The sequence below is a fragment of the Anolis sagrei genome, chromosome 3 (assembly GCF_037176765.1).
Source record: "Anolis sagrei isolate rAnoSag1 chromosome 3, rAnoSag1.mat, whole genome shotgun sequence".
NCBI classification, from domain to species: Eukaryota; Metazoa; Chordata; class Lepidosauria; order Squamata; family Dactyloidae; genus Anolis; species Anolis sagrei.
Window position 1 is genome coordinate 172,587,484 of NC_090023.1, and position 25,032 is coordinate 172,612,515.

The following is a 25,032-nucleotide window of genomic DNA, read 5'->3' on the forward strand; positions in this document are numbered from 1 at the left end:
CACCCCTGCTGCGTCAGCTCCACTGGCTACTGGTCCACCTCCGAGCACAATTCAAAGTGCTGGTCTTGGCCTATAAAACCCTATACAGCTCTGGCCCAGCTTACTTATCCGAACATATATCTTTCTCTACGTTCCACCTCGTAATTTAAGATCTACTGGGGAGGCCCTGCTCTTGGTCCCACCAGCGTCTCAAGCACATCTGGTGGGGACGAGGGACAGAGCCTTCTCGGTGGTGACCCCCCGCTTATGGAATTCGCTTCCCAGCAAGATTAGATCGGTGTCCTCCCTCCTTACTTTTAGGAAAAAACTAAAGACGTGGTTTTGGAGCCAGGCCTTTGGCTAGTGGGCACAACAGCACTTTAGGCACTGAACTTGGACAATAGGATTGTTTGAAAATTGGAAATGGCTTTATGACCTGTGATTCTGTGATCTGTTCTATGTGGTTATGTAATTTTAATTAATATCACTGCTTAATTGTTATGTAATGAATTTTATATTGCTGTTTTATATTGTTGTTTTGATACTGTTGGCATTGAATAGTTCCAAAAAGAAAAATGGGTTCCTCTGAAACTGTGGACACCAAAATCCACTAAAAATCCATTGAATAGTTGCCTGTGTTAGCTGCCCTGAGTCCCCCGTCGGGGGTGAGAAGGGCGGGGTAGAAATGGTCTAAATAAATAAATAGATAGATAGATAGAGATAGTGAAATACCACAAGTGCAGATGGAGACTCCTTTCAGTTCCCAGAGTGATCTGACCCAGCTGAGCCAAGATAAGGAGTTGCATAGCCTTGAAGATAATGGTGAGTTAATGAGCAGACAGGATCGTTTTCAATTAAGGGTTCGCAGAAACACACGCCTGGCCAGCAAGCGGGAAGCCAAAGGTCAACGCAATGCTTTCATGTCAGGGAAGCTTATTTAATGATGTAGCTGACAGGCATTTCTTGTCAGTCCAATGTTGCTTCCTACCCGTTAACTTCTGTGGAATTACCTTGGTTTTTGCGGAACGCTTCTGGCTTCTTTAAGACTTGGATTCTGATACTGATTGTTTACCATGGATTCTTGATTGACCATTGCTAAGGGGTTATGCTTCATGTTATTTGCCTGTGGATCTTGGGAACCTCGCCTTTGCATTTAAGACTCTGTTTTGCCTACTGAGCTTTGGCATCTTTATTTCTCTGTTTTGATTTTGCTTTTTATCAATAAACTACAAAACTACAGCCTTGGTGTGTGGCGGTGTCTTGAGGAAGGTGAAAACTACCCTGAGTTGCGACACAGGCGCACTTGGCAGAGACGAGGGACGGGGCCTTCTCAGTGGTGGCCCCTTGACTGTGGAACTCCCTTCCTGGGGATATTAGATCGGCCCCCTCTCTCCTCACCTTTAGATAGTAACAACCTGGCAAGATTTTGGAAACTCATTGTAGCCAGATAAACTCAGTATTGTGAACGAATATGGAACGGCTTAATGATGCAAATGGTCATGGATTTAAACCTAGAAGTCATTGATGTTTATAGTTTTAAATGGTTTTTATATGAATTTTATTATGTGATTTAACCTGTTTAAAACGATGTATTTATGTGTGTTCGGCATGTAATTGTTGCCAGTCTGTACGCCGCTCTGAGTCGCCTTTGGGCTGAAAAGGGCGGGATAAAAGTGTGGTAGTAAATAACTAAATAAATTCAGTTTAAATTGATTAACTGAAAGATCTAATCAGGGGAATCAATTTCTGCTACAAGAGTCTTACATGTTCTGCTTTCCTTTTTGTTCCTTTAGTGTGACGAACTTGTGTTGCAGTATGAACCGGCTGCTGTCCAACTCCTGATACAGGTCATGCAACCAACATATGTGTGTGCTGTAAGTCAAGTCATAAAGTTGGTTTAGTCTTGAGGAAAGTGCTTTACTTATAATTGTCTACATATTTTCCTGGAAATATGTCCACTGAACTAAACCAGGGTTATTTCTGGGTAGATATGAATGGAATTGAGAAATTTCCTAGCAATAAGGAGATGACAAATATAAATGCAAAGTATTAGTTCAGTGATAAATATAAATGGATACTCTTCTACTTGCTGTCATAGCCACAATATCAAAATGAAAGGCATGCGTGCTTCTCTTGGGTTGTTTGGCAACAAAACCACAGTTGGTATCAAATAGGGATGTAAATATTTGTCTTCTTTGTCCTGACACGAGATGATGAATAATTTCTGCAGTTTCCTGCTGTAGAGTTTTTGCCTGAAAAAGGAAGCATGGGCATATGAAAAACATGTTTTTCATGCAAAAGTTTCTGGAATTTTCTATCAGTTACAAATATGTAACCTGGAGTTTCGCAATCATAACGGTTACACATTCAATCGCTATATAGCCTTGGTTAAGGGATTACATAGGGTCTGTGACAGCTCCTCAACCCCTTTATTCCGCTTTGGTTAGACCACACCTGGAATACTGTGTCCAATTCTGGGCACAATTCAAGAGAGATATTGACAAGCTGGAATGTGTCCAGAGGAGGGCGACTAAAATGATCAAGGGTCTGGAGAACAAGCCCTATGAGGAGCGGCTTAAGGAGCTGGGCATGTTTAGCCTAAAGAAGAGAAGGCTGAGAGGAGATATGATGAAGACCATGTATAAATATGTTAGAGGAAGCCACAGGGAGGAGGGAGCAAGCTTGTTTTCTGCTTCCCTGGAGACTAGGACGTGGAACAATGGCTTCAAACTACAAGAGAGTAGATTCCATCTGAACATGAGGAAGTACTTCCTGACTGTGAGAGCCGTTCAGCAGTGGAACTCTCTGCCTTCCCCGGAGTGTGGTGGAGGCTCCTTCTTTGGAAGCTTTTAAACAGAGGCTGGATGGCCATCTGTCAGGGATGATTTGAATGCAATATTCCTGCTTCTTGGCAGGGGGTTGGACTGGATGGCCCATGAGGTCTCTTCCAACTCTATGATTCTATGATCCACTTACTGGGGAGCAGCTGCTGTGATCAATGGAGTTTGGAAAGCAGCTGACCGTCATTCACATCCATCTCCATATGTGAGTGATCTCAGATATGAGGCAGAATTATAACTGGGACCCTGTTTCTAACTGGGAGGTGGTGGGAATAGGAGCGAACTGCTTCCTGAGCAACAGGGGAACAGACTCTTGTTGATTGCAGCTGCTGCCGCTTGGTAAGTGGAAATTGTGGGGGTTGAGCTGGAATTTAGCCAATATCACTTTAACTGCAGTACATACATAATGCCTATGCCCCCGGTGGCGCAGTGAGTTAAACCCCTGTGCCGGCAGGACTGAAGACCGACAGGTCACAGGTTCGAATCTGGGGAGAGGCGGATGAGCTCCCTCTATCAGCTCTAGCTCTTCATGCGGGGACATGAGAGAAGCCTCCCACAAGGATGCTAAAAACATCAAATCATCCAGGCGTTCCCTGGGTAATGTCCTTGCAGACGGCCAATTCTCTCACACCACAAGCGACTTGCTCCTGACACGACAAATAATAATAATAATAATAATAATAATAATAATAATAATAATGCCTATGCGAGATTTTGGTTATCAATGTAGAAAACACATGTGGAAAACATCTGGTTTTTTGCATGGAAAATGTTTTTTATATAAAAAGACTTTCATGTGAAAAACAGCTTATGTATTTCTGTGCAGAATACTCTTTTGAAACACCTCCAGTTCTGTGAACAATAGGTAAAAACTGCACAAAAATTTCACTCTTGCGTTATTCTTATTTATTTATTTATTTATTTAAAACTTTTATATACCATTCTTCTCATACCTCATAGTGGTGAGGGTTAGATAAGATGTATAAGCAGAAAAATAATAGTAGATGCCAAAAGTTAAAGTATGGTAGGTTGTTTTGAATAATATGTATCTGCTGTAAAATAAACAATGTATAACAAATGTATTGAACTATGATAAAATAATAAAAAAAAAACTATTTTTAAAAAAAGGACATTTGGACCTTGAATTGAATATAATAGGTCCCTCATTCTTGCAAGAGAAGAGGAATAGCATAGTAACAGTTACATCTCTTTTGTGATCTCAATTCTTTATCCTACAGAAAATCGGAGCCTGTCCATCATCTCACCTTCTGGGCCTAGAAGCTTGTTCCTGGGGTCCTAGCTACTGGTGCAAGAATGCAGAGACTGCAACGCAGTGCAGGGTAAGCAGAAAAACGTTCCCAAAGGAGGAAGAAGGAGCATTGAACATATGGGAGATGGAGCCACCCCCTCTCCTAATATTTGGCCCCAGTTAATACTAGACATATGCAATAAATATGTTTGTCAACCAGAAATAGGAGAGGGTAAATGGTCAGATTGAGGGACATTGGATTATGAAATATTTTCTTTTATATCCTCATGAAACAAAGCTTGGCATCAGAAGATGTAGCCATGAAGCCGTGAGATGTAAGGTATCTTGTAGTCACATCTCCTAATAGTATCCCTGAAACCTACCTTTAAAGCTTTGCAGTCTCCTCAACATGGCCATTTCTGTATTGCCAAAAAGTAGAGCAATGATGCATATAACCTTCTTCCAGGAAGAGGGATGGATGTATCATTTCTTGCCCTGCCATCCACTCTCCAGAAATTTGGAAATGGACATTAATGTAGATCAGGAGGACTGAAGTGTAAAAGTAATTTTGAGGGGAACTTTTGTTGTTGCAATGGTGCAACAATCGTAAAAGTGAATTGCAGTGTTGTAAGTCAAAAGGAGGACAACACGTGGATCCATAACACTAGTAAATTGAGAAAATCTATATATATAAAAATGTAATGTTCGTTTGTGGTATTCACAGAACTCAAAAACCACTGGGGGAATTGACAGCAAATTTGGACATGATACACCTAACAACCCAATTTATGTCCTTCACTCAAAAAATTGATTTTGTCATTTGGGAGTTGTAGTTGCTGGGATTTATAGTTCACCTACAATCAATTTGCATTCTGAACCCCACCAATGATGGAATTGAACCAAACTTGGCACACAGTTCTCCCATGACCAACAGAAAATACTGGAAGGGTTTGGTGGGCAGTGTCCTTTGGTTTTGGAGTTGTAGTTCACCTACATCCCGAGATCACTGTGGACGCGAACAATAATGGATCTGGACCAAACTCTACACGAAGACTCAATATGCCCAAATGTGAACACCGGTAGAGTTTGGGGAAAATAGAATCTTGACATTTGGAAGTTGTAGTTGCTGGGATTTATAGTTCACCTACAATCACAGAGCATTCTGAACCCCACCAACAATAGAATTGGGCCAAACCTCCCACACAGAACCCCCATGTGGTCCACAGCAACACGTGGCAGGGGACGGCTAGTATAGGATATAAATAAAAATGTAATGTTCGTTTGTGGGATTAACATAACTCAAAAACCACTGGATGAATTGACACCAAATTTGGACACAAGACACCTATTAGGCCAACGAGTAACCACCACTTATAAAAACGCTGAAAAACACAGTGGAAGGGACTTAAAAAGCCAAAAAAGCAAAAAGACCCTACAGCGCACGTGCAAAACGGCTCCCCCAGCAAACAAAACACACAATAGCATATCCACACTCTCTTCCGGACTACAGCTCCTAGCATTCCCTAGACCAGGCTCTTTAGGAGAGGAGGATGATCCAAATGCACTGCTTCCAAGATGCAAGCTTTCTTCTCATTGGATTTCTTTGAGAGCATCCCAATCCCTGCATATTTCCCATTTTCTATTCCTGGATTGCAACTCCCAGTAATCCTCCAGTTAGATAGATTAGATAGAGATAGGTAGGTAGGTAGGTAGGTAGGTAGATGGATGGATCAGGGGGACTGCTGGGACTTGCAGTCCAAGAATAGGTAGAGAAGGAAGAAAGGGGAGAAAGAGGAAGGGAAAGAAAAGATGGGGGGTGGAAGGAAAGAAGAAAAGGAAGAAAGGAGAGAAAGAAATAAAAAAGGGAAGAAAGGAAGGAAGGAAGGAAGGAAGGAAGAGAAGGAAGGAGAGAAAGAAAGAAGAGAAAGAGGGAGGGAAGGTTGTCCACAGCAACGTGCGGCGGGTACAGCTAGTCTATATAAATAAAAATGTAATGTTCGTTTGTGGGATTAACAGAACTCAAAAACCACTGGGGGAATTGACACCAAATTTGGACACGAGACACTTAAAAACCCAATGTATGTCCTTCACTCATAAAACACTGAAAAACACAGCAGAAGGGACTTAAAAAACCCCAAAAAGCTAAATGAAAAAAAGCTAAACGACAATACAGAAAAAAAGGGAAGAAAGAGGGAGGGAAGGGGAGAAAAAAACCAAACAAACAAAGAGGGAAAGAAAGAAGGAAAGGGATAAGGAAGCATGGAAGCAAAGAGAGAAGGAGGAAGGAAAGAGGTAGAGAAGGAAGAAAGGAGAGAAAGAGGGAGGGAAAGAAAAAGGGGGAAGGAAGGAAACTTAGAGAAGGAAGGAAGGAGAGAAAGAAAGAAAAAAGGGATAGAAGGAAAGAGGGAGCGAAGGAAGGGGGAAGGTGTAGAGAAAGAGGGAGGGAAGGAAAGAAGGAAAGAAAGATGGAAGAAAGGAGAGACAACAAAAGAGAAAGAAAAAGGAGGAAGGAAAGAGATAGAGAAGGAAGGAAGAAGAGAAGGAAAGACAGGAAGGAAGGAAGGAAGGAAGGAAGGAAGGAAGGAAGGAAGGAAGGAAGGAAGGAAGGAAGGAAGGAGAGAAAGATGGAAGGTTGGTCACAGCAACGCGTGGCGGGTACAGCTAGTTATTTATAAAATCAGAATGCCAAAGTCTTATCTTACTTTAACCATAGGATATTGGAAGGGGAAAAAAACTATAAGCAAACCAAGTTGAAAGAAAAATTAAAACAAGGCAAGAAAATCAGAAATAGTTTTATCCAAACCTGTAGATTTGAAAGCCAAAGCTGTGTTTCTGGAGATTGGAAAATCCTGGGCCAAGGATTTCCATTGGAAGTCCTCCAGATGTTGATGGACTGCTGCTCCCAGCATTCTTAGCTATTGCTCATGCTGATTTGGGAATTGGAGTCCAATAACATTTAGAAGGTCACATGATTTGATTTGAGCTGCTTAACATGCTGGCAGAGGAAATCAATGGATTGTGGGTGCATTTCATGTCAATTATAACTAGCTGGGAGACACCATAAATGGTTGGGGTCATGTGTGCTTCAAAAATGGCCTCTGGTATGGTGTCAAATTAATTTTAAGTAGTGCTGCTTCTAACTCAGTATACTTAGAATATGAAAATGATGTTCCTAGTTCAACCCAAAGATCATGATTATATAGTTGTGCACAATGTAAGTCCCGCAGAGAATATGCCACTATGTCCACAAAGGAGATACATTCACCTTACTCAAGGGTGACATTGATTACTGTGATGCACATTCAGAGCTGTATTAGCAGCAACTGTATCTACAAAAGTGTATTTCCATATGTTCATCTAGGCCAGGGGTCCACAAACTTTTTAAACATAGGGCCAGGTCACAGTCCCTCAAACTGTTGGGAAAACATAAATGAATTCCTATGCACACTGCACATATCTTATTTGTAGTGCAAAAAGACTTTAAAACAATAGATTAATTAAAATGAACAAATTTAAACTTCAATGGGAAGTGTTGACCTGCTTTCGGCTGATGAAACAGGATTGTTGTTGTGTGCTTTCAAGTCCTTTCAGACTTATGTTGACCCTGAGTGAGGGCCAGGTAAATGACCACGGGGGGCCGTATCCGGCCCCCAGACCTTAATTTGAGGACCCATGATCTAGGCGCATGCACTGTGTGTTCAAAATAAATTAAAAATCAAGTTAATAAAAAACTATTATTGGATAGTAACCCCTTATCTAAGTTCAAATGCAGCTTGTTCTCCATGCCTTTCAGCATTTTATTTCAGATATGAAATGAGAATGGCTTTCTATTCTGTATTTCCCTTTTTTAATATGTCCCTTTATTTCTTTTTTTTCACAGGCCACTGAGTACTGTAAGAACCATTCATGGAACTAGAGAAAATCTTTCCAAAAGGATGAATGGTGGCTATGGTTTCAGTGAAAGGAAATTGGAAATTTGGCTGGGAGGGAAACAAGAAAATGTCTAGATCTTGGTGGAACCCATCTTTTCCCTCCACCTTTAGCTTTGCTTGTGCTGTGGATGCCTATTGTGTATCTGAAGCATAGGAAAGAACGAGACTGTCTCCTTGTTCATAATGTTCTGAATCACCATGCATTTTATCTTTTGAACCAGTTTGGAAAAGGGACATGGGAGGGGAAAAAGAAGTTGGGTGTGGGATTGATCTGAGTAGGTAACAAAATGGGTTTTATTATAATAGTAATACATTACCTTATGTTAGTAAAGTAATGGCAGAATCCATCCGTCATCAACCATCGTCATCGGACTCAACATCCAAACAGGCTGCCTAAGCTAGGAATGTGATGTTTCTAATCCTTCTGCCCATCGTCGCTTGAAAGTGAATTTTTTTGTCCTTGTTTTGTGGGAGATGGTCTAGGATTATTGTTATATAATTTGGTCACAAATTCAGCAGATGTAAAATGAGAGCCACATTGCTGAGAAAACTGATTGCCATGTATGTTGTCAAGCCGGCCCTTTAAAAGGCTTTTTGACATATCTACATTAAACATTTAAACTATTTTAATCTGTGTTAATCTTTCATATGCTGCCCTAAGGAACACCAGGAACATTCTTGAGGTGAAAAATCCATGGGAATGTGTTTTTTTCTTCAAAGTATTACGAGAGAGCTTGTCTAAAAACTCCTCATGTTCTCCAGATGCAGGAGTTATATTAAAAAGAACGGCATGCCAGAGCATTTGACATAGTCCATTATGATTGGCAGCAGCTGTCTAAACTGGGCTCTACAGGCCAATGGATACTCCACCTCAGACATCAGAAGAACCGCAAGACCGAGAACAAGCCACGAGAGTAAAGACGAAGATCCACCCAGAGGAAAAGTGTTCCTGCCATACATCAAGGGAACCACTGACCGCATAGGGAAGCTGATGAAGAAACACAACATACAAAATATCTACAGACCCACCAAGAAAATCCAACAAATGCTACGTTCAGCAAAGAGGGATCCTCTTGTTTCTGCAGGAGTCTACCGTATACCATGCATCTGTGGACAAGTCTACATAGGGACCACCAAATGCACCATTGCCCAAACACGAATCAAGGAACATGAAAGGCACTGCAGACTACTTCAACCAGAGAAATCAGCCATAGCAGAGCACCTGATGAACCAACCTGGACACAGCATTTTATTTGAGAACACAGAAATGCTGGACCACTCTCACAACCACCATGTCAGACTACACAGAGAAGCCATTGAAATACACAAGCATGTGGACAATTTCAACAGAAAGGAGGAAACCATGAAAATGAACAAAATCTGGCTACCAGCATTAAAAAACTCTAAAATTAGAACAGCATAACAACAGAGAGGAAACAAACAAGGACATCTAATTACCTCTCAACAAAAGATTGCTCCAGGTACTGCCAGGCAATCAAATGCTAATCAAGGTGATCAGTTAAAACATTCACACCTAGCTCCAGAAGACAAGAGTCCTTTGTCCTGCCCTGGTCATTCCACAGATATATAAATCCTTTTTCCTAGTTCCAACAGACCTCACTACCTCTGAGGATGCTTGTCATAGATGCAGGTGAAAGTCAGGAGAAAATCCCTTTAGAACATGGCCATATAGCCCGAAAAAAACCTACAGCAACCCAGTTGTCTACGAAGTTAGACTCAGAACTGCCGCAAGTCCTGTTAAATCTGAGGCTGGATCCACACTGCCCTATATCCCAGGAACTGATCCCAGATTATCTTATCTCAGATTATCTGGCAGTGGAGAGTCATTTTAAAGCAGATAACCTGGGATCTGATCTTGAGATATAAGGACAGTATAGAAGTGGTGTGGAGGCATTGACAGACTTTGTATTTCTAGGTGCAACGATTACTGCAGACGCAGACTAGCCAGGAAATCCGGAGACACATACTTCTTGGGAGGAGAGCAATGTCCAATCTTGATAAAATAGTGAAGAGTAGAGACATCACACTGGCAACGAAGATCCGCATAGTAAAAGCAATGATATTCCCCATAGTCACCTATGGATGTGAGAGCTGGACCATAGGGAAGGCTGAGTGAAGGAAGATAGATGCTTTTGAACTGTGGTGTTGGGGGAAAGTGCTGAGAGTGCCTTGGACTGCGAGAAGATCCAACCAGTCCATACTTCAGGAAATAAAACCCGACTGCTCATTGGAGGGAAGGATATTTGAGACAAAGTTGAAGTACTTTGCCCACATCATGAGGAGACAGGAAAGCTTAGAGAAGACAAATATGCGGGGGAAAATGGAAGGAAAAAGGAAGAGGGGCTGACCAAGGACAAGATAGACGGATGGCATCCTTGAAGTGACTGGTTTGACTCTGAAGGAGCTGGGGGAGGTGACAGCCGACAGGTAGCTATGGAGTGGGCTGGTCCATGAGGTCACGAAGAGTCAGAAACGACTGAACGAGTGAACAACAAAGAAGTGGTGTGAGATAACTTTTAACCGGAGAAGGCTCACACCAGTGACCATTCATAGAATCATAGAGATGGAAGAGACCACATGGGCCATGTAGCCCAACCCCCTGCCATGAAGGGAAAACACATTGATTAGCAAAAGACCCGTTCTTTGTATACTTACTGTCTGTGAGTAATCTCATATCAAATCCTCACACTGAAATTGGTGTTTTTTTGTATGACACACTGACTGAAATCTCACATCTTCAACATAGTGTACATTTTTGCATGTGGGATACTCTATACCAGCGCTATGCAGAATGGTAATCTTGTGCAATTCTTGTCACATCTTGGTGATGTGAAATATATAATGTGCAAATGCAACTTACAATTTTTTGTATGTGCAACTCCACTTCCACCCATTGCCAGCATTGTCTGTCGTGTTATGATGAATAATTTGCTCCACTTGTTTAGTGCAACTTACATGTGCATATGCCACCAATACAATGCCAATCGTTGAAAGAGAAAATCCAGATTTTTTTTTTAAAACTTGGCAATCAGAGACATCTGAAAATGTGAATGGCTTCCCGAAGCCATTATGATGTTACATTGGTAAGTGCTGCATATCTGCAAAATTTTACTAATTGAGTAAAAGAGTAACAGTCCTTGCTTTTCATAGAAGAGCGATGCAACGGTATTTTCTTCATACCTACCTTTCAGTAGGTATGAAGGCATGAAGACATCACATTCCCAGGAAAACTAATGTAGTGGGATCTTAATCTTTTAATTTATTGTACCTGAAGATTTCCATGCCCATCATCATCATCATCATCCATGCTCTACCTAGTTTTTCCTCATTTCTGATTTTTCAATGTCCAGCCAGTCCTCTTAGGCACACATTCTTCAGATTTGCTGCTTCTTTGCTGTGTAGTTTTGCCCTTCCTGTAAATCTTCTGAAAAACTAGATCACAGAAATAGTATTATGTGCAGTTGATTTGTGTGATTTGCATAATTTATTCACAATGCAGAATTTTGAGTGTATGTGCATGCGCATAGACCTCTCTGTGTCTTCTTGTCTGTCTCTTTCACATATGTAAACACAGAATTGTACACAACATTTTGAGTATGTTATGCTCCTAATTCCCTTTGTAGATAGTTTTATAAAGAGGGAATATACATGCTGGTACACTGAGGAACACAATTATTGCTCTGGTTCCTCAGCTCACATAATATGGTGCACTCAAATAAAAGAAACACAGGATCACGTGTGGTGGTTGGGAAGGGAAAGATAAAACACAGATTAACCAAATTCGTGTATAATGTATTTCTGGTTCCTTTGACAGACCATTCCAAAAACTCTCAACACTTTACTGCTTTAAAACAAAAGGAAAAAGTAAAATAAAATTACACACAAACACTCTATATTCAGAATCTGAATTAATTTCACTCTGTTTCTTCTGATGCTGCAGTGTTTTGGTAAGCCAGCCAAATGAAGAAATGACTTCATCTTTCCCCCCTCACTTTTGAAAATATGACAACATAGATGAATGTCGAACTGATTTGTGGAGCTTCCTGAAGTTTTTCACACACTCCTTGTGTGTCCATTGATAGTCCCAGGATAATCTTAGCTGCATTTGGTTGGCAGCCCATTCTCCTAACCACCAACTTGGGAGCAGGAGAAACCTACAGATGCAATCCAGGACACGTTGGAGAGCCTACTGGTCTCCCTTGATGGGACATGGCACCATGATTATTGCAATTCTTGCCTTAGGTTTGTGCCTCAGGGCCTCCCACTGCTTCTTAAAACACTTCATATTTTAAAAATAAAAATTTTAAAAAGTCATGGAAGTAATGGTGTGAGTGCCAGGTAAAAGTAAACAGTCTGGAGAACCTTCACCATTAGGTCTAGGCTCTCCAAGGCTGCCATAACAAAACACTTGGCTATCTTGGTCAGGTTTTTCTCTGGAATGGGTGGTGGCCAGGCCCCGGCGATCTTGCCCTCTAGATTTTCTTCTGCCACATTTGTCCCGCAGTGCGTGCTCTCCCTCTCGCAGTGACGGTCTATGTGGGCCCAGTTCTTCCTTGGCGTTCTACACCAGCGATGCCACTTCTAGTCATAACTCTGTGATTTCCAATGGGCTCTCCATGATTACATCCCTCATCTTGTGCATAGGGGTGGATTTGGCAGATTCAGTGCGGGCATTCCTATCACAGTATACTCCACCATCGGCAGTCAGTGTCTCTAAGGAACGGCCCAGCACTTTCTGGTCATCTTCAGGAAGGCTATTGAGGTCAGAGGTCAGCAGGGTGCCTGTGCTGCCATGGACCATGTGGATCCCATCAGGTCCCTTGAGCTCAATGGGCTGCTTGTGTCGAAAGCGGAGGCTTCCTTGGCTGGGGCTCCTTTGCTCATCATCTTCATCCAAATCATTCTGGATCAGCTGAAAGAAACCCAAGTTGAAAATAACACATCATTCTTGCTCTAGATCAGGGGGTCCTCAAACTAAGGCCCAAGGACCGAATATGGCCCTCCAAGGTCATTTACCCGGTCCTTGCTCAAGGTCAACCTAAGTCTGAAATGACTTGAAGGCACACAGCAACAACAACAATCCTATCTCATCAGCCAAAAGCAGGCCCACACTTCCCATTGAAATACTAATAAGCTTATATTTGTTTAAATTGTTCTTCATATTAATTATTGTATTGTTTTAAAGTGTTTTTTCACTACAAATAAGATATGTGCAGTGTACATGGGAATTCATTATTTTTTTTCAATTATAATCTGGCCCTCCAACAGTTTGAGGGACTGTGACCTGGCCCTCTGTTTAAAAAGATTGAGGACCCCTGCTCTAGATAATCCAATTTTTGTTCATGTTATCAGTTCCAGGTACATACCTTTCTAAACTCTAAACTGATCTCTAGTTCAGTTCACACAGAGAAGCCTTTCATACAGGACATGAATCAGTTCCACCTGTAGAAAGCTTCATCTTTTACAGCTTTGCTGGGGGGATCCAGTCCCACAGCTCTACAGAGAACTACAGCATAGCCTTTGTTGGGGAATTTAGTTCCAGAACTCTACAGCCAGCTCTTTGCTGGAGAAATACAGCTCCATGGTTTCACTGGGAAACAAAGGACTTCTTTCCTCTTGGAAATCTACACAGAGACTTTGGCCTGGTAAGGACCTCTTCTGGCACCATAACGCAAATTGGAACTGGGTGTAGGGGCCCCATGCCAGCAAAGCCTAAATATAGATTGCTCAAGTAGGGGTCAAGGATTTCCCTTATAAAAGGAAGAAACCGTTTATGAAGAAAGTTGCCTGTCCCTTGCGGACAAGATTTAAGCAAGCCACCAGTTGATTCAAAGCCTTGAAGTATTTATTTGATTTATTGAAGACTTAAGCAACAATAAAAACTTTGTTGAACTTTCTAAGTCTTTAAAAGAACTTTGTGTGGGGAAATCCGAAAGGCCTCTCAGCCGAGGCACCCCCAGCATCTCGTTGGGCATTCAGAAAACATGTCCTGTCTACAGACCCTTTCACAGGCCCAGCACGTGACAGCACAGGAATCGACATACACCGTGGCAAATCCAACGTGGGGACCCCACCCCCCACCCCAGATCATCTGGCTTCTGCCTTACCTGATTCCATGAGGGGAAGCATCTGCCACCCTGCTTCTCCCCATTGTTCCCTATTCACCGGTTCATCTCCATATGCGTCATGAAGCCCTGTTGGAAGTAGCTCTACTTATGGGATGAGAGCCATGATGTAAATAGAGAGAAACTGGCATATGCTGCCAAAATCACTCCATATGATGATGGTGATGACATCTAACTACGTAACTTCTTGTAGCCTGATCCTCCTAAAAGCTGATACAAACATAATTCAACCATGATCTGAATGTTGGCAGAATGGTCCTCCTTCAGGCCAAGCAGATAATGTTTGCCACCTTTTCCAGGTAGTTGCAGAATCCTTCAGCTGCACAAGTGGGCTGGGTAGATGGAACCAAGGTAGTTGAGGCCACACACAGACACACTTCCTACACATTTTCTTGCACAAATACATACTGACAGGCACACAGCTGCCTCTGCCATATTGCAGTAAGTGGTGGAGGAAGTTAAATCTTATTTTGCAGAAAAGTGGTGTCAATAATATCAAAATCCTTGCTGGGGGGAATATTATGATATTGCATTTTTCTACCATTTTTTCTACTTTGGCACTCTTTTTTGTTGTTGCAAAAGATTTTGTGCAGAAAAGGGTATGCTTCCTTTAAATATATAGTTTTCTGCACACATGCTTTTCTGCATTTTTCTACCATTTTTTGTACTTTGGCACTCTTTTTTGTTGTTGCAAAAACGTTTTGTGCAGAAAATAGTATGCTTCCTTTAAATACATGGGTTTTTTTTACTGTTCTGATGTAGCACAAATACTATGTAAAGTCATACTACATATTTTTGTCATTAATATTGAAATCTGAAATATATACATTAAGTCTGTATATATGTTTTCTGCACAGAATATTTTTTTCCAGACAAAGGAGAGGGGGCTTTTTTGCACAAATTATTATTATTATTATTTTGCCAAATGAAAGATAATATAAAATGCATGCAAATTCTCAAGTATTTTGGTATTTTTGTACTCAGAAGCCTTAGAGCAGTGGTTCTCAACCCGGGGTCCCCAGATGTTTTTGGCCTACAACTCCCAGAAATCCCAGCCAGTTTACCAGCTGGGGACCCCATGTTGAGAACCACTGCCATAGGGGCATTGCAAGAAATAGCTGGGAATTCTATGCAATATATTCAGAAGGTTGGAGGTTTGAAGTAAAGGCACGTCATCCCAGTGGGCACAGCAAGCATTTTAAAGAACTTCCATGCACAAACAGACTCTACCTCAGAGACCGAAGACTGGTCCCCATTACTGGTGGTGGCTTTATGCACCATCCTCTCAGCAAGTAGTCTTTTCAGCCGCATGTAATCATCTAAGACTACCTTTAAGAGAGAGCCCTGGAAGGAGGGAGGGAATGGGTAATAGGTGAGATTACTCAGGGCCCTTTGCCACCTCTTACTATGTTCAGGGAATCTTCATGAAAAGTTGTTCCAAAGTTAGATAGATATCTAAAAAGGGTAAAGGTTGTCCCTTGACATTAAGTCCAGTCGTGTCCAACTCTGGGGTGTGGTGCTCATTTCCATTTCTAAGCCGAAGAGGTGTCCATAGACACCTCCAAGGCCATGTGGCCGGCATGACTCCATGGAATGCCCTTACCTTCCTGCTGGAGCAGTACCTATTGATCTACTCACATTTGTATGTTTTTGAACTGCTAGGTTGGCAGAAGCTGGGGCTGACAGCAGAAGCTCACGCCACTCCCCAGATTCGAACCTGTGACCTTTCAGTCAACAAGCTCGGCAGCTCAGTGCTTTAACGCACTGCGCCACCGGGGGCTCCTTATCTATCAATTCCTTATCGATCCTTATCTATCAATCGATATATCTATTCAACATAAAATTGTGCTGAATCTACAGTTGTATCACCTTCTGACCTTTAGACAAAATGCTTCTGATTTTACCCTGATTTAAGTAGGATACTTGCCACGACACATTTCATATGAACACTCCAATCAATTGTATTCCAGATCTGGACTTCAGGTTCATGGTGGTGTTGTGAGTGACTAAATGGTGCCAAAGGAACAGGGGCTTCAGGCGAATTGTCACTAATACGCTTGCAATACATTGGGGAGACCAGATATTTCATCCAACTTCCATGGCAAAGTAAAATCAAAAACCTTGCCTTCAGAGAATGCTAGACATCATCGCTTACCTTGATAGGCCCTTCTCGCATGATCTGGCCGAGCTTGGCAATATTATCATACTCCTGGATGGCTGCTCGTAGATAGCGATCATCTTCAGGTTTGGCAGCAGAAGGCTCTCGTCCAAATGTTCCCTGAGTAGAAGAGATTTAAATTCTATTTCCCCTCTCAAGAGACTTGAAGGAAAAGCCATGCTGAATTTTTCCCAGGAACTTTGATTTATCTTTCTGACTTAGCTTTGTCTATTGTTTTCTGACAGTGTAGTCCTTCTGCAGTATTTCAGTACCCAATACACATGCCAGAAATTTGAAAAAAAATCACCTACAGTGGAAAGTGATATCACTTTTTCCAGAGTCTGTATCACAAATTCATATCTAGGTGACAACTTAACTGGAAACGATAGGTGACAAATATTCTTTGAATATTGTGACTACCTACAGACTAAAAAAACCCTCAAAAATTACTAAGCTTTGGCTAGCTACCAGATATGTACTAGTAAGAGGAGCGTGTGGAGGAAAGAGCCCAGCGAGCCAAACCGAACACGTCTACGCCTTTATCTAAGGGTGTATGGCGCGGCAATAGAGGCCGCGCAAAATGCTTTCTATTCGGCCAATATTGCGTCCGCAAGGAACCGTCTGGCAGAACTGTTTCAAGTAGTCAGAGGGTTGTTGAATCCCACCTCGAGTGGGTCCCCTGACGACTCGGCAGCGCGCTGTGAAGCATTTGCTCAGTACTTTGCGGACAAAGTCGCTTTGATCCGCGCGGGCTTTGACACCACATTAACTGCAGTCTCTGAGGATGTAACTCAAGCATCTGCTTGTCCAGTTTTGTTGGATTCGTTTCAATCTGTTCAACTCGGCGAGGTCATCAGGGTTCTGGGAGAGGCGAGACCTACCACATGCATCCTAGACCCCTGACCTTCCTGGCTGGTAAAAGAAGCCAGAGGGGGTTTGGCAGAGTGGGTAAAGGTGGTGGTTAATGCCTCCCTTCGGGAAGGCAAGATTCCAGCCAGCCTAAAACAAGGTGTAATTAAACCGCTGTTGAAAAAACCATCACTAGACCCCACTCAATTCGTCAACTTTTGGCCAGTTTCCAATCTCCCCTACTTGGGCAAAGTCTTGGAACGTGTGGTAGCCTCGCAACTCCGGGAATTCCTGGTGGACACGGACTATCTAGATCCGGCACAGTCGGGCTTTAGGCCGGGGCATGGTACTGAGACAGCCTTGGTCGCCTTAGTTGATGATCTGCGCCGGGAACTGGACAGGGGGAGTGTGTCCCTGTTGGTTCTACTGGACCTCTCTTCGGCCTTCGATACCGTCGACCACGGTATCCTTCTGGGACGCCTCGCGGGAATGGGTCTCGGGGGTACTGCCTTGCAGTGGCTCCGGTCCTTTCTTGAGGGTCGCTCCCAGAAGGTGTCACTAGGGGACTCCTGCTCGACTCCTCGGCCATTGCACTGTGGAGTCCCGCAGGGCTCAATACTGTCCCCTATGTTGTTTAACATTTACATGAAGCCGCTGGGAGAGATCATCCGGAGTTTTGGGGTGCGATGTCATCTGTACGCAGATGATGTCCAACTCTATCACTCTTTTCCACCTACCACTAAGGAGGCTGTTCAGGTCATGAACCGGTGCTTGGCTGCTGTCTCGGACTGGATGAGGGACAACAGATTGAAACTAAATCCAGACAAGACAGAGGTACTCCTGGTCAGTCGTAAGACCGAACAGGGTACGGGGTTACAGCCTGTGCTGGACGGGGTCACACTCCCCCTAAAAGCTCAAGTACGCAGTCTGGGAGTTCTCCTGGATTCATCGCTGAGCCTGGAACCCCAGGTCTCAGCGGTGGTCAGGGGAGCTTTCGCACAATTAAAACTTGTGCACCAGCTGCATCCGTACCTTGGGAGGGCTGACTTGGCCACGGTAGTACACGCTTTGGTTACATCCCGCTTAGATTACTGCAACGCTCTCTACGTGGGGTTGCCTTTGAAGACTGCCCGGAAGCTGCAGCAAGTCCAACGCGCGGCAGCCAGATTACTAACGGGGGCTGGGTACAGGGAGCACACCACTCCGCAGTTACGCCAGCTCCACTGGCTGCCAATTAGCTTCCGAGCACAATTCAAAGTGCTGGTGTTGACCTATAAAGCCCTAAATGACTCCGGCCCTGTTTACCTCTGAACGTATTCTCCCCTACGAACCATCAAGATTACTAAGATCATCTGGAGAGGCCCTGTTCTCGGTCCCACCAGCCTCGCAAGCGCGGCTGGTGGGGACGAGGGACAGGGCCTTCTCAGTGGTGGCCCCACGACTCTGGAACTCTCTCCCTCTGGAGGCCAGAACCGCCCCATCCATCCTAACATTTAGGAAACGGGTGAAGACGTGGCTGTGGAGTCAGGCCTTCGAGGAATGAGACAACACCATAGGACTCTGGATGGAAGTGGATATAGATCCATCTTATTAGGATGACTGACCACTGTAGTTTTATATTTAGTGTTTTTAAAGTTGTTTTGTAATTTGTGATATATGATATTTTAATGAATATGTTTTTATGGCTGAGTCCCTCAACGAGGTTGAGAAGCTCGGTATACAAAACTGTGAAATAAATAAATAAATAAATAAATAAGAGTTAAGCATGGGAACTGAAGCCTTATACTGTAGGATGTTAATGATTGATTTATACATTTAGTCACGCTACCAAAAAGTGCTATCTATATAAATAAAAATGTAATGTTCATTTGTGGGATTAACATAACGCAAAAACCACCGGATGAATTGACACCAAATTTGGACACAAGACACCTAACAACCCAATGTATGTCCTTCACTCAAAAAAACTGATTTTGTCATTTGGGAGTTGTAGTTGCTGGGATTTATAGTTCACCTACAATCAAAGAACATTCTGAACCCCCCCAATGATGGAATTGAACCAAACTTGGCACACAGTTCTCCCATGACCAACAGAAAATACTGGAAGGGTTTGGTGGACAGTGTCCTTTGGTTTTGGAGTTGTAGTTCGCCCATTGGACCAACTGAAATTTCCGGGCCATTTTCAAGGGCAGGCCCACGTAGAGTGCATTACAGTAGTCCAATCTGGAAGTGACTAAGGTGTGGACCACCTTGGCCAGATCCGCCTTCATGAGGTACGGTCGCAGTTGGCACACGAGTCTCAATTGTGCGAAGGCCCTCCTAGCCACCGCCGACGCCTGAGCTTCTAGCTACAGTGATGAGTCCAGGAGGACATCCAAACTGCAGACCTGTGACTTCAGGGGGAGTGTAACCCTGTCCACAGGTTGCCACCTTATACCCCGATCCGGTTTACGATTGAGCAGGAGGACCTCTGTCTTGTTGGGATTGATCTTCAGCTTGTTCATCCTCATCCAGACAGCCACAGCGGTCAGACACTCATCTAGCACCTGAGGGGCTTCCTTGGAGTTAGGTGGAAAAGAGTAGTAGAGTTGTGTGTCCATGGCAAAACCGGAGGAGCTAGGCTTCCAGCTGGTTGACCACACACCTTATTCACAGGATCTAGCTCCCTCCGACTATCATCAGTTTCCAAACCTGAAGAAACACCTCAAGGGTACCAAATTTCATACCGTTTCTGATGCCATGGCTGCTACGGATGACTGGTTTGAGGCACAACCAAAATCCTTTTTTTTTTTTTTTTGCAAGGCTTACAGAACTTGGAATACCAATGTAAGAAGTGTGTTGATATCAGTGGTATGTGGAACAGGCCTGTAGTCGGGGGGGGGGGGGGGGTGTGAGGGGATTCAGCCCCCCCGAAATTCTCAGGGTGGTCCGTGAGAAGGCCTTACTGGTACATTATTTAAACTGTTATGTTTATTCATATCATGATCTGATCACCATGCTCAATACAGGGTTAGTCAAAATGCATAGGCCAATAAGCCATTCAATTGAATGGCTTATTGGCCTATGCATTTTGACTAACCCTGTATATCCCATATGCATGGGGGTATTCGGGTAATGATACAAAAGGTTTGCTAGGGAAGATTCTGACCCCTCCCCCCGGAATCAAACTCAGCCCCCCCCCCCCCCCCCCCCCGGGAATCAAAATCCTGGCTACGGGACTGATGTGGAATAAATGTAAAATTTCATCTTCCTATCTCGTTTCTTTCTGGGTAAAGCCAAAGTCTTATCAGCACCCCCTTGTATTTGACTATTTTAAACTGAGACAGATGATGCCAAAACATTGCTGTATTCTAGCTTCTCAACACAGATAAACTGCGATGAAACTACAATCCTAAGGTCTTCTGAGTTTCTGAAGAAATTTCCCTGGTGCAAATCTGCTTAAGCAAATCTATACTTGTGATTTGAACTCTTTAAATTAAAAAAATTGCCATCTCACATGAGTTCTTGCTGGACTATTCCACAGGTCCGTGATTTCACTTAGGTTCTCAGGCAAGTCATCCTCATGTTCAGCTTGGGCTGCGAGTTCCAGATTTCTGCAGAAAGGGTCCAGCCACACAGGGTTTGCTCTGCAAGGGAGATAGAATATCTTCAATAAAGAACTGCAAGAAAACAGCCCATCGTTTAAGTTCTACAGATACGGTGGACTGATGACAAAACAAATATATATTCCAGAGCAACTGGAGTCTGAATACTCCCTAAAAGTCAAGGAAAAGATATGGCTAACAAGAAAAGATAATAAAGCTCAGTAAGGTAAAGGGGAATAAGAAAAGAGGAAGCCACAGTACAGATGGATTGACTCAATCAAGGAAGTTGCATTCCTGAGTCTGCAGAGCTTGAGCAGGACTATTGATAGAGATGGCACCAAACTCCAAAACTCCGGATGACCTCTCCCAGCGGTTTCATGTAGATGTTTAAAAGCATGGGAGACAGAATAGAGCCTTGTGGGACTCCACAGGTCAAAGGCCAGGACAACAACAACAACAACATCATCATCAACAACAACAACAATAGCAGCAGAATCCCCAGAGGCCACCCAGTTCAACTCCCTTCTCCCATGCAGGAAAAGCACTCCTGGGCAGTGGGAGTGAAATAGTGTTTTAGAAGCAAGGAAGGTGAAGGGAAAAAGCATTTGGGATGAGGGAGGGGGAGGTAGAGGGAGGAGCAGGAAAAGAGGGAAAGCTTGGAGAGGGAGGAGGAAACTGTGGAGCCTCTCACTATACTTTGCAGAACCCCAAGGGCTTCGCAGAGCATACTTTGAGAACCACTGGCTTAGACTACAGTTTTCTGTCTAGGGATGACAGGTTAGGTGTTTAAACTTTGGGTGACTAGTGTTAAAAGCTTCAAAATATTTTTTGAGAACTCACCCATCAAAGGAATATTTGTTTGTGTTTGGCATATCCATGATGTCCATGAAACCCCGGTTACCTGCAGAAGGCAATGTGTAGAGTTTAGTGAAAATTGTTTAGTGAACTTTATACCTTGACACCTTCTGGGGGAACAAAAGAGCACCTGTGGCCTGTGCCTTTAACAGCAGCCTGACACACAGATATTTTGTAGTGAAGCTTTCTACACTACTTATCAGCATGCCACAGAAAGTTTCACCACGTATCTTCTGTCTGGTTGCTTCCACGCTACCAGTTTAGCCTGGAATCTACATCTTTTGTTCACTCACTTTTTATGGAGAATCCAGATGCTGTGGTTGCCACCCTGTTGCATTCCAGTCCTTTCTCTGTTGTCCACCCATCTTTTTTCAGACCTGATTTATGGCAATTTTAAAAATTAAAACACAAGTGTAGCACCAGCTTGGCCAGATGGCCAAACTGCTTTTGAGGCTCTTCTGGACTACAGTGCCTTTAATTAGACTTTTGTTTTGAGTATCTTCCCATTATCACTCCTGTTCCAGATATAAGCAACATTACTGATGGAAATTATGTTTGAATTAATGACAGGGAATGATGATTTCAATGACTGATTTCCTCTTATTTGTTCATGGCTTTCTTTTATTTTTCTAGTAGAAATGGAAATACTGGAAATCAGTATTTAGCCCACTTTCCAATGGGATAAAGGAACCAACCAATTAAGGGACAGTTAAGATGTCAAGTTTTACAATGTATTGTAATGTAATATAGCTGAGTCATGCACTCCTAATAGGCTTCTATTGGAAATGCTGAGTCATGCATTAACTGTATATAGGGAATCATTTGGGGAATGTGTTCTGGCCTAGTCCAGGTGACTGTGAATGATGTAATCCTGGGTCTGAGTTAAGTTAATGAGTTGGGAACCAATCAGAGATTGCTATGTGTAATTGTATGGAATTGTATATAAGGAAGTCATGTACAGTGTCTTCTCTCTCCTTGTGCTGTGATGCTGTTCGTCGAAGGCTCTATGTAATTGATTAAAAGAACCTGTCTGCTAAGACAAGATATAACTGTATGCTGTGGTAAGTTTGTAATGTCATCTAGACTGTGGGGGAAACAATAGTAAAACTGACAATAGCCGGGCATGTGCTCAAGTGCCTGTAAAGAGTTCCAGAGTGACTGCAGTTTGTGGGAGCAGTTGACTGAAAATACTGTGCAGGAAGAAGCTACTGGAAAGCGCTGAAGTTGTGCAACTGATCTGCTGCTGAATTGTGAAATTAATCTCAACATTATTCATCAGTAATACTGTTGAACAGGAAGGATTAAGGTTAGAATCTGCAGAGAGGAAACTACTATTACAATTACAGGGGACCTTTGCTGAATGGGACCTAATGCTATATAAACATTGTAGGAATATCTTGGTCATTGGTACAAGTGTTACTGTAGAACAAGAAGTTTAATTTCACCTTCATCTTATTGTGAAAAGGCAATGCCCCAGCATCACCAAAGAGCCATAGAGTGGAAGCAACCTGTGTCAGGCTGTTGGCTTTCCCAGCCAGTGTTATGAATGATAAATATCTTGTCATACTCATCAATGAGCATGTTTTCCTCATAAATCAGAAAGAAAACAATAGTTAATATCGCTTACCTGTGGAACCAGCCACTATCGCTTTTAATTTTCTTTTGTGTCTGGAAAGGAATTTAAACAAAATAAACAACTTATAAAACTAAACTCAAGAATTGCATAGTAAAGTTTGTTCAAAAGTGCAGTGTGGACAGTCCCTTAAAACCATGAAGGGTAGGCCATGGACTAATGACATAGCCTTTAATTTCATACTGTGCTGTGTTCTACACTTTGCAGATGTCCATGATGTTAAGTGTAATTTTTTAAAGCCACAAAGGTCATCTATGGACCAAGAAATCATGGCATACACCAGGGGTCCTCAAACTAAGGCCCGGGGGCCACATACAGCCCTCCAAGGTAATTTACCTGGCCCTTGCTCAGGATCAACCTGTCCGAAATGACTTGAAAGCACACAACAACAACAATCCCATCTCATCAGCCAAAAGCAGGCCCACACTACCCACTGAAATACTAATATTTTTGTTAAAATTATTCTTCATTTTAATTATTGTATTGTTTTAAAGTGGGGTTTTTTGCACTACAAATATGTGCAGTGTGCATAGGAATTCATTTATGGCTTTTTTTTTCAAATTATAATCTGGCCCTCCAACAGTTTGAGGGACTGTAACCTGGCCCTCTGTTTGAGGACCCCTGGCATACACCCGCTACACTCATCATATGGAACCAAATGTCTGAAGGACAAAAGAGCAATTGCACTAAGTTGGAAAGAGAACTACCACAGCCTCCTGAATTGTAGCTCCAATGTGGCTAAAGAGGTTCTCTCACAAATCCAACAGCAACAAACCAGGGATGAACTTGTAGCACTGCCTACTTTGGAGGAAGTCAACAATGTCATCAACCACCACCACCAACAACAAAAATAACAAAGTCAGCAGGCCTGATGGGATCCCTGCTGAAAACTTTAAAAAGACTGGACCTGAGCTGACACAGCAACTTCACCAGCTCATTGAAAATGTGTGGGTGACTGAGAAAATCCCAGAAGACCTCAAGGATGCAACCATCATCACCCTTTTCAAAAAAGGGGAAAAAACTGACTGCGGAAACTATCAATTTATCTCCCTTCTAATCTCTGCTGGTAAAACCCTCGTAAGAATCCTTGCAAACCACCTTCTGCCTCTCTCAGAAGACACCCTCCCAGAATCCCAGAATGGCTTCCACCCCTCCAGAGGAACAGTGGACATGATCTTCACTGCACGACAGCTCCAAGAAAAATGTAGGGAACAAAATCAACCTCTGTACATGGCATTCATTGACCTTACAAAGGCATTTGACACAGTGAATTGCAGTGCTCTCTGGACCATCCTCCAAAAAATTGGATGCCCTGAGAAATATGTGAACATCCTGTGGCTCCTCCATGATGACATGATGGCAACAATCTTGAGCACCAATGGCTCCCATATTTACCCATATAAGGTTGAATCAGGTATCAAACAGGGATGATTTTGTCTAGGCTTACTCATATCTTACTTGTTTGAACAAAGCTACTGATAAAGCGGATGGGTTTATGATAATGTCCCATAATAGTAAATGGTGTCTACATGAACATGGTCAGATTGAAGTTTGTGGGTTCACACCACCAATACTCAATAATATGGAACTTGATAGCTGCATTTTTATACCAACAGCAGGTCCTAGAATTGAATTAATGTGGATGGCCTGTCCACTGTACTTAATCTAGTAGTTGATCTAGAATTTTCTTCACTGTATAAAGTAGGGGTCCACAAACTTTTTAAACAGAGGGCCAGGTCATAGTCCCTCAAATTGTTGGAGGGCGGGATTATAATTTGAAAAAAAAACATGAATTCCTATGCACACT

At 42.8% G+C, this 25,032-nt stretch overlaps 2 protein-coding genes across 2 annotated transcripts in view; one reads left to right on the top strand and one right to left on the bottom strand.

The window, feature by feature from the left end:
- Positions 1–8,621, top strand: part of LOC132771175 (prosaposin-like) — a 110,910-nt gene extending 102,289 nt beyond the window's left edge. Inside the window, exons 12-14 of the mRNA XM_067466202.1 lie at positions 1,773–1,853; positions 4,058–4,159; positions 7,949–8,621. Coding sequence (XP_067322303.1) covers positions 1,773–1,853; positions 4,058–4,159; positions 7,949–7,984 — 219 coding nt within the window. The 3' untranslated portion in view covers positions 7,985–8,621. The remainder of the gene's footprint in view (positions 1–1,772; positions 1,854–4,057; positions 4,160–7,948) is intronic.
- Positions 8,622–11,486: 2,865 nt separating this feature from the next.
- CDH23 (cadherin related 23) overlaps positions 11,487–25,032 on the bottom strand; it is a 648,000-nt gene continuing 634,454 nt past the window's right edge. The window contains exons 63-69 of the mRNA XM_067465691.1: positions 23,220–23,260; positions 21,886–21,969; positions 21,578–21,638; positions 20,650–20,779; positions 16,302–16,424; positions 15,377–15,490; positions 11,487–12,933 (exon numbers count right to left, since the gene is read on the bottom strand). Coding sequence (XP_067321792.1) covers positions 12,607–12,933; positions 15,377–15,490; positions 16,302–16,424; positions 20,650–20,779; positions 21,578–21,638; positions 21,886–21,969; positions 23,220–23,260 — 880 coding nt within the window. The 3' untranslated portion in view covers positions 11,487–12,606. The remainder of the gene's footprint in view (positions 12,934–15,376; positions 15,491–16,301; positions 16,425–20,649; positions 20,780–21,577; positions 21,639–21,885; positions 21,970–23,219; positions 23,261–25,032) is intronic.